Genomic DNA, 12,702 nt, shown 5'->3' on the forward strand with positions numbered 1-12,702 from the left:
AGCGACGCACTACAAAATAGTTTATGAGTTGAAGAATAGCTTGACTCCTAAAAACATATCCCCCTGTAGATTCTCTGAATGATGATATCTCAAAAACTAAATAAGCTATAAAAAAAATAAAAATGGTGAAACTTCAACGCTCTGAAAAGCGGTAAAGAAACATCAAAAAGAAAAGCATATTCACACCAAAAAATAATTTTTCAATCATAGCATACTTCTTGTAAAATACATGATACTATATTCTATAATTATCAATTTAGAAAATATGAACACTTGTGTAATAAAAATTAAAATTATAAACACAAAACCCTTAAAGATACTGAAATACATTTTGAGTTTTATGTTGAAGAAGTGAATGTATTGGGATTTTCATTCATTAGTAAGTGAATAATTGGAATGCATATTTACATGAATATCATAACACTTACCTTTTTCATCGATACTTTCTGACATTTGTGTTTTTGTCCTTATTGTACTAGATTTGAATCTCAATCATTCTTTTATATGAATTTATTTTTTTTCAAATAATTTTGTACAGTATCTGAGTATCTGATTTTCTGATTTTCTCTTTATCAATCAAGGATATATTTGATACAATATCTCTTTAAACTTGAGTTTCAAAAGGCCTTTATTGTTTGATATCTTCAAAACATAATGAAGGTTTATATATTGAGCAGTATTCAAATGAAACTTGTATAGCAGTTTATTAATCCTCTTCTGGCGATTTGTAAAATTGGGTGGAATGGTTTAGTAAAAATACTTCTTATGATAAACTATGTAGTTTATTTGACTTTCATATACACTCACAAATTGAGAGCGGCATAAGCCGTAGGATACAAACATTTACCTAGTAATTATTATTATTAGTATTCATCATCATCTGAAATTCAACAAAATACTAATAAACAATTGGAAAATTATGTTGAAAACAATCCGAGAAAAATCGAATAACAGATAACGGAATTAATCTGAACAGATCAAAGTAGATAAGCAAAACTTGTTTGTACTAAGCATAAATTATATACAAAGGAAAAAAATAATACAAAATTCTAGTATAATAAATATAGCGCTCATTCACAATATCTCTTGAACATACATTTTTCGCAGAAGTCAACAAGGAAGAACTCAAATAAATATCTACATCACAAAATAAATATCAATATCCATAATATAGTTCTAATAAAATCACAAGTTCTAAAATAAAGAAATTCTTAAAAATAATCTATACAAAATATTGACAAAACTTATTAAAATATGGCGACATTTTCGAAGAGATGCATCGAGAGTTCAATAAACTAATTGTACAACCTTAGTTGCATCCGCTACTATCTTAATAATAAAGTCAAAACTGAAATATAATTGGGAAAAGAAAGCAAGTTAAGAAATAAGTGTTAGTGATGAAAAGTAGAGAATGGTTAACAATATATCTTTGAAAATGAAGTATGTAAGAGAGAAATTGTTCAAGGTCTCGAATGGAAATAGATCGAAGATGACTGCTTGCTTATTGATATTTATCACAGAATATTCTTAAAAAAAATGTCACAACCAAATTCGAGAACTCACGACATATCAGGTAAATCTTCATGGTAAATAATTTTCTCTGCTCTTTTAGTAGATGTTTATCTTCGATCTTTTCCAATAGTTTAACAGGTTTAGTAAAAGCGAGATCATAAATAAATAGATAATAGGAAAAAGGAGTTTTTGATGAGTTTCTTCTATCTCAATTGATTGCGATATGAAATTTTTTAGGAACCACGTTTTTGGACATTTGTCCGGTAGTCAAAAACAAATTCACATTGATTCTATACATAGCAATAAGTAATAATAATATAATATGAATAGTAATAATAATCGTGTAATACGCCAGGGCTTGTAGGTCAAGAGGCTTTTCGTGGGGTTGGGAAAGGGTTTTCCATCAAATTTTCCTCCGCAAATATAAAAATACATCCGAATGTAAATTTCGAATTTTAGTTTGATCCGAGTTTAAAATATACGTATATATTTTTGTCGGATATGATATAGGATACATCTTGTAAGGCTGTTTAAAAACGTTTGAGTTTAGTTTAGATGAAGAGTTGATTTGATGGTTTGGTTGGGAGTGCGTATATTGGTGAATAAAGGTCGAGGATTGAAATCTTGGGAAGACCTCTTGGCCCATGTCGCGCTATCAACAATCACACTTAGTTCCAAATAAACTCACTTATATGCGAGGCAGGTAATACCGTAGTATTCCCCAATTTGAGTCATTTTGGATACGTAACCTAGAATATATTTAAAATTTTAAATATATATCTACTACTTTATATACGTACAGTGCTGGCGTTAGAACCAACGTTCAAAACATAATAACTATATATAATTACTTAAACACCGTATTGATTATTATTAGTAATTAGTAGGAACCAATTTGACTGCTGGTATGCTGGGTGGAGAATAATGGGTGATGAGACCAAAAAAGCATTCCGTGTCCGCGTTACCAGCTGATATAGTTACATTTACATATATTCGATAAATACAGCATTTGCCTTATCAACCTTTTTCTCAATAATAAGTAATAATAATAAAGTTTGTAATAATTAATAATAATAATAAAAAAGTGGCCGCCGGATCGGGGAGTCGTTGAGGAACTTGTAGGCGATCGGCGGCCGTTTAGGAACTTGTTTACTCGGCCGAAATCCCGGCCCGTACAGGCCGGAGCATACACGGCCGCATGCAGTATCTACATTCGATAGGAACATTAAGTCGCACTACGCACACGCAGCGCAGTAGTAACTATGCGTTGCAATAGGAATCGTCGGACCTACTCGACTAACACATTACACAACTACACTGACACATCTACAAACATAACGGGATCCGCATCTGGAGAACTCAGTGGCCAGTCAGACCGTCTTGGGGCGCCAACATGCGCCGTTTGGCGTCAAAATCGACGCCGGGCGAAGACTCCTGGGCTGCTCTCGCCGCCAAGAGGGTGATCTGGTTCACCACGTCCTCCATCTCGTGACTGAGCGGAGACTCCGGCGGAGGTAACGCCCCCGTCTTGCCCCTGCACCTCAGGTGGGCCTCTCCGTCGAGGTGCCTCTTGAAGTCCACGGCTGTCTTGTACTTTTCGCCGTTGTTGCACGTTTTGCACTCGTGGCCCGTTTGCACTATTCTAAAAGCTCCGCGGTTCTCCTGGTTTGAGGAGTAGCACTGGCGCTGGTGGATCAGGAGTTGGGATTCACCGGCGAAGGCCATCCTGCACTTCTTACATACGAAACAGATTTCTACGTCCACTTCGCGACCGCAGGGATCGGTTATCTTAGGGATCATGTCCGGGAGTTTGAGTGTTGTGACTCCTGGCTCTGAGTTGCCGGCTGCAACTTGCTCCAGGAGTGGCCCGGTGAGTGGGAGGAAGGATGGTCCTGAGCCGGTGTCTAGAAGTAGTCCTCCTGCTCCCCCTGTAACAAAGGAATGGTGTTATGAAAAAGGGAAACGCTGAAAGATTCACACAATTTTAAATTGTCATGTTGACTTATATTTATTATGTTATCAAGTTAGGTTAGGTTAAGATAGGTTCTCTCCCGAGGTCAGCACCTTGCCGTGGTGGGAGGGCTTGAAATAACTGCCTACTGTTAAGTAGACAGTCAAACTAAGACTGACTAGAACATGTGGCGAGGTTAATCCTAGCCTGCCACATTTCCCATATCTCAATAATCTCATATTCCCCCAAACAACACACATTCTTGACAATAATTAGCCCACTCCTAAAAACATCGTCAAATCTCTAACACTCCAAGGGACAGGTTCTAGCAGGACGAAAAACAAGTGGAGAGAAGAAGAACAGCCAGCCAACGGAGAAGGTGTAGACGCAGAACCGACCAGACAGAGGTCATAAAGGTAGATGAAAACTATTGACAGATCTAGGAGAAAGAGACACAATAGGCAAAAGAAGGAAGTGAGAAGATGCCAACATGAAGGTCGCAAGGCCATTGGATCGAGACCAGGGTCAAGAGGCGTCTCTTTGTGGAAGATCAAGTTCAAAGAGAGAAGACATGCAAACCAAGTCTTCGCGGGGAAGTACCTCAGACTTGAGTTCCATAATCAGAGCTATGAGAGAAACCACGGAACGAGGGAGCTCATAGGTGGGCAGTTGCCTCACGCTTTTTAGGATACCTAATGGATGGCTCTACCACCAGAAATGAATTGCTTCTGCCCTATCCCACACTACTTAGGGCAGGCAGCGTCTAACAAAGACGGTCATTTGGTCGTAGAGTACCAAACCCTTAGTGACAAAGCTACACCGAGGCTGGACGTGTAAGAGGAACTTTATTCTATGGGTTCAGCGTAGGTATAATTGAGGTTTTTAGTGAGTATGTCCTTAAGGTGAGCCTCACACTACCCAATAGGTGCCGACAGCAGCTTCACACTTGTCGAGATTGTTGGCTGTCTATAAGGTGGATTTACCTCCATTGAAAAAAGGAGTTTAGGATAGGTTAGGTTGACTTATGTTTATTATGTTATCAAGTTAGAACCCTGGGGAACTCCTTCAGTTTTGGGTTTCATGAATAAGAATGAGTTTCTTCAGAGGCTTAGTTTTTGTTCTCTGTTGCTGTTTTCTCTGTGAGATTTTCAAATGTAAATTTTAATGATACTCATAGATACCAATTTTTCGAGGGAAGTCTGTACAAAAACTTTGTTCAGACAGAATCCCCCAAATCTTATCAACCAAAATTGTAGAGAGTAATGAATGAAGTTATTTTTTTATTATCAGCTAATTGGTCAGTATTTTGATGCAATAAGCTCTATGTATTCGTTGTTTATATTCTGTATGCCTAAACGTAAGTGATGCTATTCCAAATGTTAGAAATTTGAGGAAGCTTCTGAGTACAAAACAATTGTTATTCGCAAAATAAAATTCAGGAAATAGTAATAACTCTCGTTTGATATCAATTAAATGGATTTCTACCAAGTAACGACCAAGTCAAAAAAAGCTGAAACTAGATTTTTGGTCGTATGGTATTGAGTATAAACTTTTACTAAGAAACATCAAATATTTGAAGCAAATCGAGTAAGTTAAGATTAAGCTGAATGAATTTGCTTCGAACAATAGCCATACTCAAATTTCATTAACCAAAACATGCAACATCCTCCCAAAATCATCGACCTACGCAAGTGAATCCAAAGTGACGCCTGCATAACATCAAAGTAATAACAATTATCGACGATGTTATATATCAATCGCCCAAGAGGCGCGACATCGGCGATCGAGTGGATCACCTTAATAAAATAAACGTTGTTCTGATCGAGTGGGCCGAATTTTAACTACACTCTAATCAGTTTTAATCTCGGACAGGGCTGCGATACAAATTTATACAAGACTCGGTTACATTCGGCCCGGCTCAACCCCAATCAGCCAGATCATTATTGCCAATTTATTAATCAGTCCTCGGCCGTTCTCTTCTCGCTGTCCAACTGTGGAGAATGCCCGTTTTAATGTATTGACAAGAGTGTTATCTCCGGTATATCCTCTTCTAATGGCGTGCCTTATTTATCCTCATCCGTATTTTTAATGGACAACCGCGCGGTACATTATGGACTTTAAATATGCTTTAATCAGGTGTTGCTGATAAACTTGTTTCAGGTCTGGGGCCTATGTGTGGAATGGTCATCGAGGGCGGTCATAAGACAAGACGATTCTTCTGTGGTTATCGGACGGTTTTGGGAAATGAGAGACCAGTTATAGAGCACAGAGTAGTTAAAACAGGTGCAGAAGGTATTGATATTCTTCCACAAAATCAAAATTCAGTGGATGGTTCAGTAATGAGTTCATTACAGTACTAAAAACAGTGCTGTAATGAACTCATTACAGCATTGTTTTCAGTAATTTTTTTCGTTTTGTGGTTGTCTACACTGACCTCCGATCCTATCAGATTTCAACACACGTCAATTGTCAATATAATATAATTTGGATATAGTGGAATGATTTGCAACAATATTCGCAATCTCAATTAATTCTGGTAGTATTAAATCGATTTCGTCGAACATAATTCACGATTTTAATGCGTAATTATACATTATCTCAAAATTCGAAACTTTTGATTCAAATGCAAATTACGTAATCTGTCAATTTTCGTAACGGTCACACCAACTGCCAAGATACAATACAAAAGTCACTAGTATGTATAATCTGAATTTTTCATTGAATTTGGGCAATATTTCACAAAACTCGACTGAAATAGAGAAAATATCGTCTAATACTCGTTGCAGAAGGCAATTCCAACACTCATGCGTTCAAAACTCGCTCCTTTGTCGGTAGTTTCGGATTTCGCATTCGTATTGGAATGGGAGCTCATTCTGCAACTTATTTTAGAATATACTATCACCGATTTTTGCATTGAAAATTGTTGGTTGGCAGAATGGTTTTCTGTTTTACAAATTTGACAGATGATAGATGAATCCGTGTACCAACATATATTAATATAATTCAATCATAAAATATGTGTGAATCTGAAATAATCCCGCACGCAGGTATGGCAGAATGAACGAATTTGCCACAGAATCAGAGTAAGTAAATTCGAGCATCGAAAAATTTCTTCAGATCCCTAATTTCAATTGCCTCAAAAAATATTGAATTAAGATGAATGCAAGAAACCTCTGACCAAATTGCAACAAGGCAATTAATACAACGTTCTATTAAGGTTTACATTCAGATGCAGATGAAATCATTCCATTTCCAAAGGAGATGATCATCAGAAGAATGAGCAAGTAACATTAAAATCTATCATTCTTTTCAAGGAAAAATTACATATGTTATTTTTTGAATTGAAAAAACCTTGAACTTCCCCGTGGAATAATATATGGTACAGATAGAAAGGTGAAATACTCGTGGTAAAAGATCAGATGCCCAGATTGATTTTTTTTTGGCAGAATCATACCCGAAACTTCTCTCTCCCAGATTCCTCAAGATGAAAATTCACGAAATCTCTGACGTTTCTCTTATCAAGTCAATCAGTGTCTGCTGGCAAAACTAAATTGAAGCAGAAAAACATCCCCAAGAACGTTCTGGAACGTAAAACTTCTCTCCAAAACAAACCGACTTCTCGATAATGATGTCTCTCGGACCGAACGTAGAACGGAGATATTTTATAATTCAGAAAAAAACTGCTAGGCGAGGAGCGTCGGAAGCAAAAATCCATATCTCACCCCAACAACCCCTATACGACCTACCCTCCCCCTTGCTATTATAACTCTCAGAGCGAAAAAGTAAATTTTAAGAAACCCTCGCCCTCGCGTAGCTAACCGCCCTTTTTTCATCTCCCTTTTTTTCTGCGCGTTCACGACTTGCCTGGCCTGCTGCAATTAAATAGGCAATTTATTTTTTATGCGACTCCGGATTTTTTAATCAGACCGCGATATAATTAAAAAATGGCTCTCGATGCAATTTTTGTCGCTGTTATTCGTTGTTATCGTCGTCTTATTGTCGGACTACGTTCTTGCTTCTTACCACCCTTGGATTGTCTTTTGGGAGTGTTGTCGCCCTCGAGGATTCTGTGGTACTCTGGCGGTTTTATGAGGAAAGTTTAAGGATTATTAATACTCCAAGTATGGATCGTGTTCGTGAAGAAGAATATGAAAGAAGTTGGAATGGCCGTAAATGAAATCATTTATTTGATTTCGATCTGTTGGAATATGGCGATGGTTTCTTGGAGCATTTGTTTAGCAATTTTGGACCAAATGTTACACTCCTTTCATTTCGTAATAAACTCATTACTGTGGAAATATCAATTTGATTGTCTTCTGTATCAATTCCCAAGATTATGAGCTAAAATAAAAAATGGAACCAGTAAAGCAACTTTGGATCGTTAGGAGAAGAATTGTCAATAACATATTAGGCCAATTGAAAATAAAATAAAATAAAATCGAATTTTGCCAAAAAAATGTGTTTTACTATGGTAGACCGAGGACTTTTCAATTGGCCTGTTAGTATATGTAGTTGCATAACATTATTATTTTTTGACTGAGATAACGAAATAAGAAGAAAATAGTGTATTATTTCATAAGTTCTATATTATTATAGTAGGAGAAATAGATATACAAAGTATATTATTTTATTAGGAACAATAAAAGTGACTTCAGTGGTGTCTAGAAATTTTTCAGAATAGATTTAGGGCAGCTGAATTCTATTTATTTTAAAACTTCAACTGTGAAAATTTCATTCAAAAATTTAACTTTTCCTTCGCGCACATTTTTATCATAACTATTGAACAAAAATTTGATTTGCAGCAGGTGTTCGTTGAACCTCAAAGACACCATACTACACAAACTGAAACCCAGATAAATTACATCTGGATTAAAATCTTCCTACGGTTAAATATGCCTACCGTTCAGTCCATATTAATAACCGCCATCGCCAAAGAGAAATCACTGAAAGTATTTAGCGACAATAATAATAATTTATACGAGCGAGGTGTTGTGAGAGATGCAAAAGAAGAGATAGCCGATTCTGAATAATCGCCGTAATTCCGAATTCAACTTTCCTGGCGTTATATTATATGCGACCACATTTAAAATGAATAACAATCCAGATTAAAAATGAGTCAACTGGTCAAGAATGTCTGGAAGGAGTTGTGGAGCGAGATTGGGCTCGCTTCAATTTGAGCGAAATCAGAACAAATTGAAAATATTGTCTTAATGCAGGAAGCACGAAGCGGATGTGGCTGGTTTAACACACTAATTATAGTGTGAACGGCTCTTAACAAATTGTAATTAGTTGTCTTAATAGGGATACAGTAGTTAAAAATAATTAAATCAACTATTTACACCGACAAGAGGAGGCGTTCTTGAATTATTCAATGTCGAATAGGTCATGTGATTAATGTGCTAATCTTTTTTTTTTGGGCATCCGAGGAAAAAATAAAAATATTAATCCCCTCCTTGAAATTTTCAGTCTGTCCGCCTTCCAGAGTTTTTCTCAGAAAATATGAGAGTCATTGGTACAAAATTAGAGTCAGAGTATGGATACGAACGCTTCATCATAATATTGAAAATATATGCTACGATGATTCTGTATACAACATTTGTTACAGCAAAGTCCTAGCATATATAGTTCCCGATATATAATTTTTTTCAAATTTTCATTTGAATTCGTTAGAACATATCACATTGACAATTTCATATTTTTTTGTCACGTGTTGAGATATTTCGCGTTGAAGGAGGTAATAATAAATCATAGTGTAAATTTTGCATTATTTTTTTACAAGATGAAGCATCTTTATAAGAAATCTATAATGTGTTTTGATACAGCTCAACAACTAGATTGAGGTTAAAACATCTAGAAAATCTTGATAGGATGTCTCAGTTCGCACTCAGAATCAGCACTGATAATTTTTTTTTTGTGCCTGTGATTTAAGAGCTGGTTTCAACTATATTTGGGACGATCAATCTGTATATGCAATCCATTTTTCTCTATCAGCTATTTTTTTTAGATAAGTACATCAACTTATCACCGATGTGGGTTTCATTCAGTATATTTATTTATGAAAGTTCTAAAATTATTATATATCCATTAATGTATGTAGGTACAATGGTTTTATTGTCAGTCTGTAATTGAGTAAACTCTAGGTAAATCTAAAAATAGTGGAACCATTGCCTATCAGGTACCTGAACTGACACTTTCAATATTCTAACTCGGGTAAGTAAGAAAAAAAAATCATACTTACTCCGCCACATATAAAGTTGGGCTTAATGAAGCAATTTGTAAAGGCTCTTGATAAGATTGGTTCATGTTTTGCATATATAGGGGTGAAAATGCGTCAGTTGAGCACAGAAAAACTCGAATCAGGGATATTTGACGGCCCACAAATAAGACAATTAATTGAGGATCCTCCTTCATAAATTCAATGAATCAAGTTTTACGAGAAGCTTGGACATCATTTGTAGCAGTTGTAGAAAATTTTCTAAGCAAACATGTAACTCAAAACTAAGTTGAAATGGTTAACAAGGTCCTTAATAGGTTCAAATTCTTAGGCTGCCATATGACTATTAAAATACACTATTTACCAAGCCACTTAGACCGCTTTCTAGAAAATTTAGGAGACATGAGTGAGGAACAAGGTGAAAAATTGCACCAAGCTATCAAAGTTATGGAGGACCGTTACCAAGCAAGATGGGACATGCACATGTGACATGATTGCTGATTACTGCTTGAGTTTGAAAAGATACTATTTAAAAAACATTCGAGAATGTCAGGGAAAAGAAGCTTTCCAATTGTTGAGTCACTATTTGATTTCTTCAATGTTTGTTTTTGTTTGTAAGTACGACATAATATTGTATCTTGTATAACTGAAATGAAAATTTCATATCTACTTTTGTTTACTACACTTACGAATTTGAGTTGAAATAATGTAACTTATATTTCTCTAAAATTGTATATCTTAACAATTACAGCTCCTAGGTAAAAATGAATACGTTATTTGAATTGAGGACATCAAATTGATATAGAATCAGCTCAAAAACCTCGACACTAAAACAGCTGTTCCCCTGTGTTATCAAGTGAAGCTTAATTTCGATCCACTCCACGAATATAACCCTAGTATTAATTGCATTGAAAGAAGAACCCAATAAAAAAAAAGTCAATGTTAAGCTCCCTTCACAGACTTCACTGATAGTGACAAAAAAAATTAATTCAATGATTAAAGAGACAACCAAGATGAAATCTCACCCGTCTTAGATCCAAATAAATCACTTCAACCCCCTCAAGCCATAAGGCTGTCGCTACAGACGTTGACGATGGCCAAAATCCAACCCTTTCGCGTTCAACAAGTGGATCAGTCAAAAGAGTTCGTCGGCAATGTTAATTCAACAATCAGCCCTGGGGTTTTCCCAGCTTTTCACCTAATTAAAGGGCCGTTTTCCGGCCAGAGTGTCGCGACCCAGACAGCTTTGGTGTTTCTAATTAACTCTGGGTACTTAAAACTTCAGACGCAATCAGGGTTGATTATTCCAGGAAGCTGGGAGAAAACTCCGGTTGTTCTGGTTTGTTAAATAAACGAGCTTCTCAAAACGCCAACCCTCCGACAAGTCTCTTCCTCAGGTTTCTCTCTTTTCGCTTTTTTTTCCCGTCGCTGTTATTCTTGAACTTCTCGGTTTGGGATGACCCTCTTTGGCTAAATGAATTAAAGATTTAACAACCACTTCGCCCACTTGAGTTTACACTTCCTTTAGCAATTAGAAAGGTTGGTTGGATAATTAGCGAGATAAAAATTTTTAATGCGATAAATTGAGATTTATTTTGCTTAATTATCTGACGTCTTGTGTTTTGTTGGAGAATGACTGTGGATATGGTTGAATTCAAGATCTGTTCAGCAAAACAAACATGGAAGAAAAATAGACAGGTGACGAGTAAAGTACGCACATGACACCAACCAACTTGTTAAAGAAGATTTATATCCCTATTTGAAGCAATTTTGCTGAAAGTAAGATGAAAGAAACTGATGAATGGTTCAAAAGTACCAATCTTCTTTTTGATAGAGCCTAAGCCAAACTGAGATGAAGCATCATCTTCTCTGCATCCGGAAAAAGAAATCCTTTATTCGTGTTACAGAAAACGGCAATAAGAATGCTTACTAACATGAGATATGACCAGTCATACAGAGATATATTGAAGAACATGGAATTGATAACCATGTATGTAATATACAATCAAGATTGTGCAATTTTCATCAAAGAGAATGCACACCTCTTCCATGAATATGACAACCAGAAAAACAAGAAATAACTACTATAAAAGGTACAATATAAAAGCAAACCAAAAGCAAGCTGAGTTCAGCTACCTGAACATTTACAACTCTGCCGATTTTTATAACTGTAACTAGGGATTCAAGGCTTGGCTTGATATTCAAGCTACTTGGCTTAGTATTCATGCTAATTGCCTTGAAATCAACTCAAGTTCAAGTTAAGTAGTAGTTTTTCAGTGTCAAGTTAAGTTTTCATTTATTAAGTGCCATAACAAAAAATATATTCACTTTAGCAAAATTAAAGACTAAAAGGTTCTAAATTAATAACATATTCATATGAGTTCTTTTTGGAAGTTTTGTTATCTTGTGTTACAGTTAAGAATTCACGGCTTGGCTTGATATTCAAGCTCAAGCCAAGTAGCTTGAGCTTGACTTGAAATCAACTCTAGTTCAAGTCAAGTAGTAGTTTTTCAGTGTCAAGTACATGATAAATAAATACTTGATTTGACACTTAAAAACTACCACCTGACTTGAACTTCAGTTGATTTCAAGTTAAGCTCAAGCTAGTTGGCTGGAGCTTAAATATCAAGCCAAGCCGTGAATCCTTAACTGTAACACAAGATAACAAAACCAAGAAGAACCTATATGAATATGTTGTTGATTTAGAACATTTTAGTCTTTAATTTTGCTAAGGTGATGAATATGATTTTAAATAAAGAGCTATTATCATTATTGGTCTAGTGGTTCTTAAGTTAACTAACTCGACTTTATTCTGTAGAATAGACTGAATGAATCGGCAGCAAAACTACTCTGCACCTTTTCATTTTGCACTTTTTAAATTAAATTCGTTGCACGAAAAACATTCAAAATTGAAAAGGGCTAAGTGAAGATGCAAAGTAATTTGGTACAGCTAGACCTAGCATTACTCAGCGCAACAACATTAATTTTCACTTTGAATTCTTCATTCTTCATCATTCTAAAAGTG

At 35.7% G+C, this 12,702-nt stretch overlaps 1 protein-coding gene across 3 annotated transcripts in view; it reads right to left on the reverse strand.

Annotated features, from left to right (window-relative positions):
• Window positions 1-779: 779 nt before the first annotated feature.
• Window positions 780-12,702, reverse strand: part of LOC123674163 (zinc finger homeobox protein 4) — a 151,410-nt gene continuing 139,487 nt past the window's right edge. For 2 of the 3 annotated variants that reach the window (XM_045609077.1, XM_045609076.1), the window contains one exon: window positions 780-3,440. In XM_045609077.1, the coding sequence (XP_045465033.1) occupies window positions 2,872-3,440 (569 nt within the window). In that variant the 3' untranslated portion in view covers window positions 780-2,871. The remainder of the gene's footprint in view (window positions 3,441-12,702) is intronic. The other variant, XM_045609078.1, reaches the window with a different exon arrangement.

This window comes from Harmonia axyridis, chromosome 2, assembly GCF_914767665.1.
Source record: "Harmonia axyridis chromosome 2, icHarAxyr1.1, whole genome shotgun sequence".
Classification (NCBI taxonomy): domain Eukaryota; kingdom Metazoa; phylum Arthropoda; class Insecta; order Coleoptera; family Coccinellidae; genus Harmonia; species Harmonia axyridis.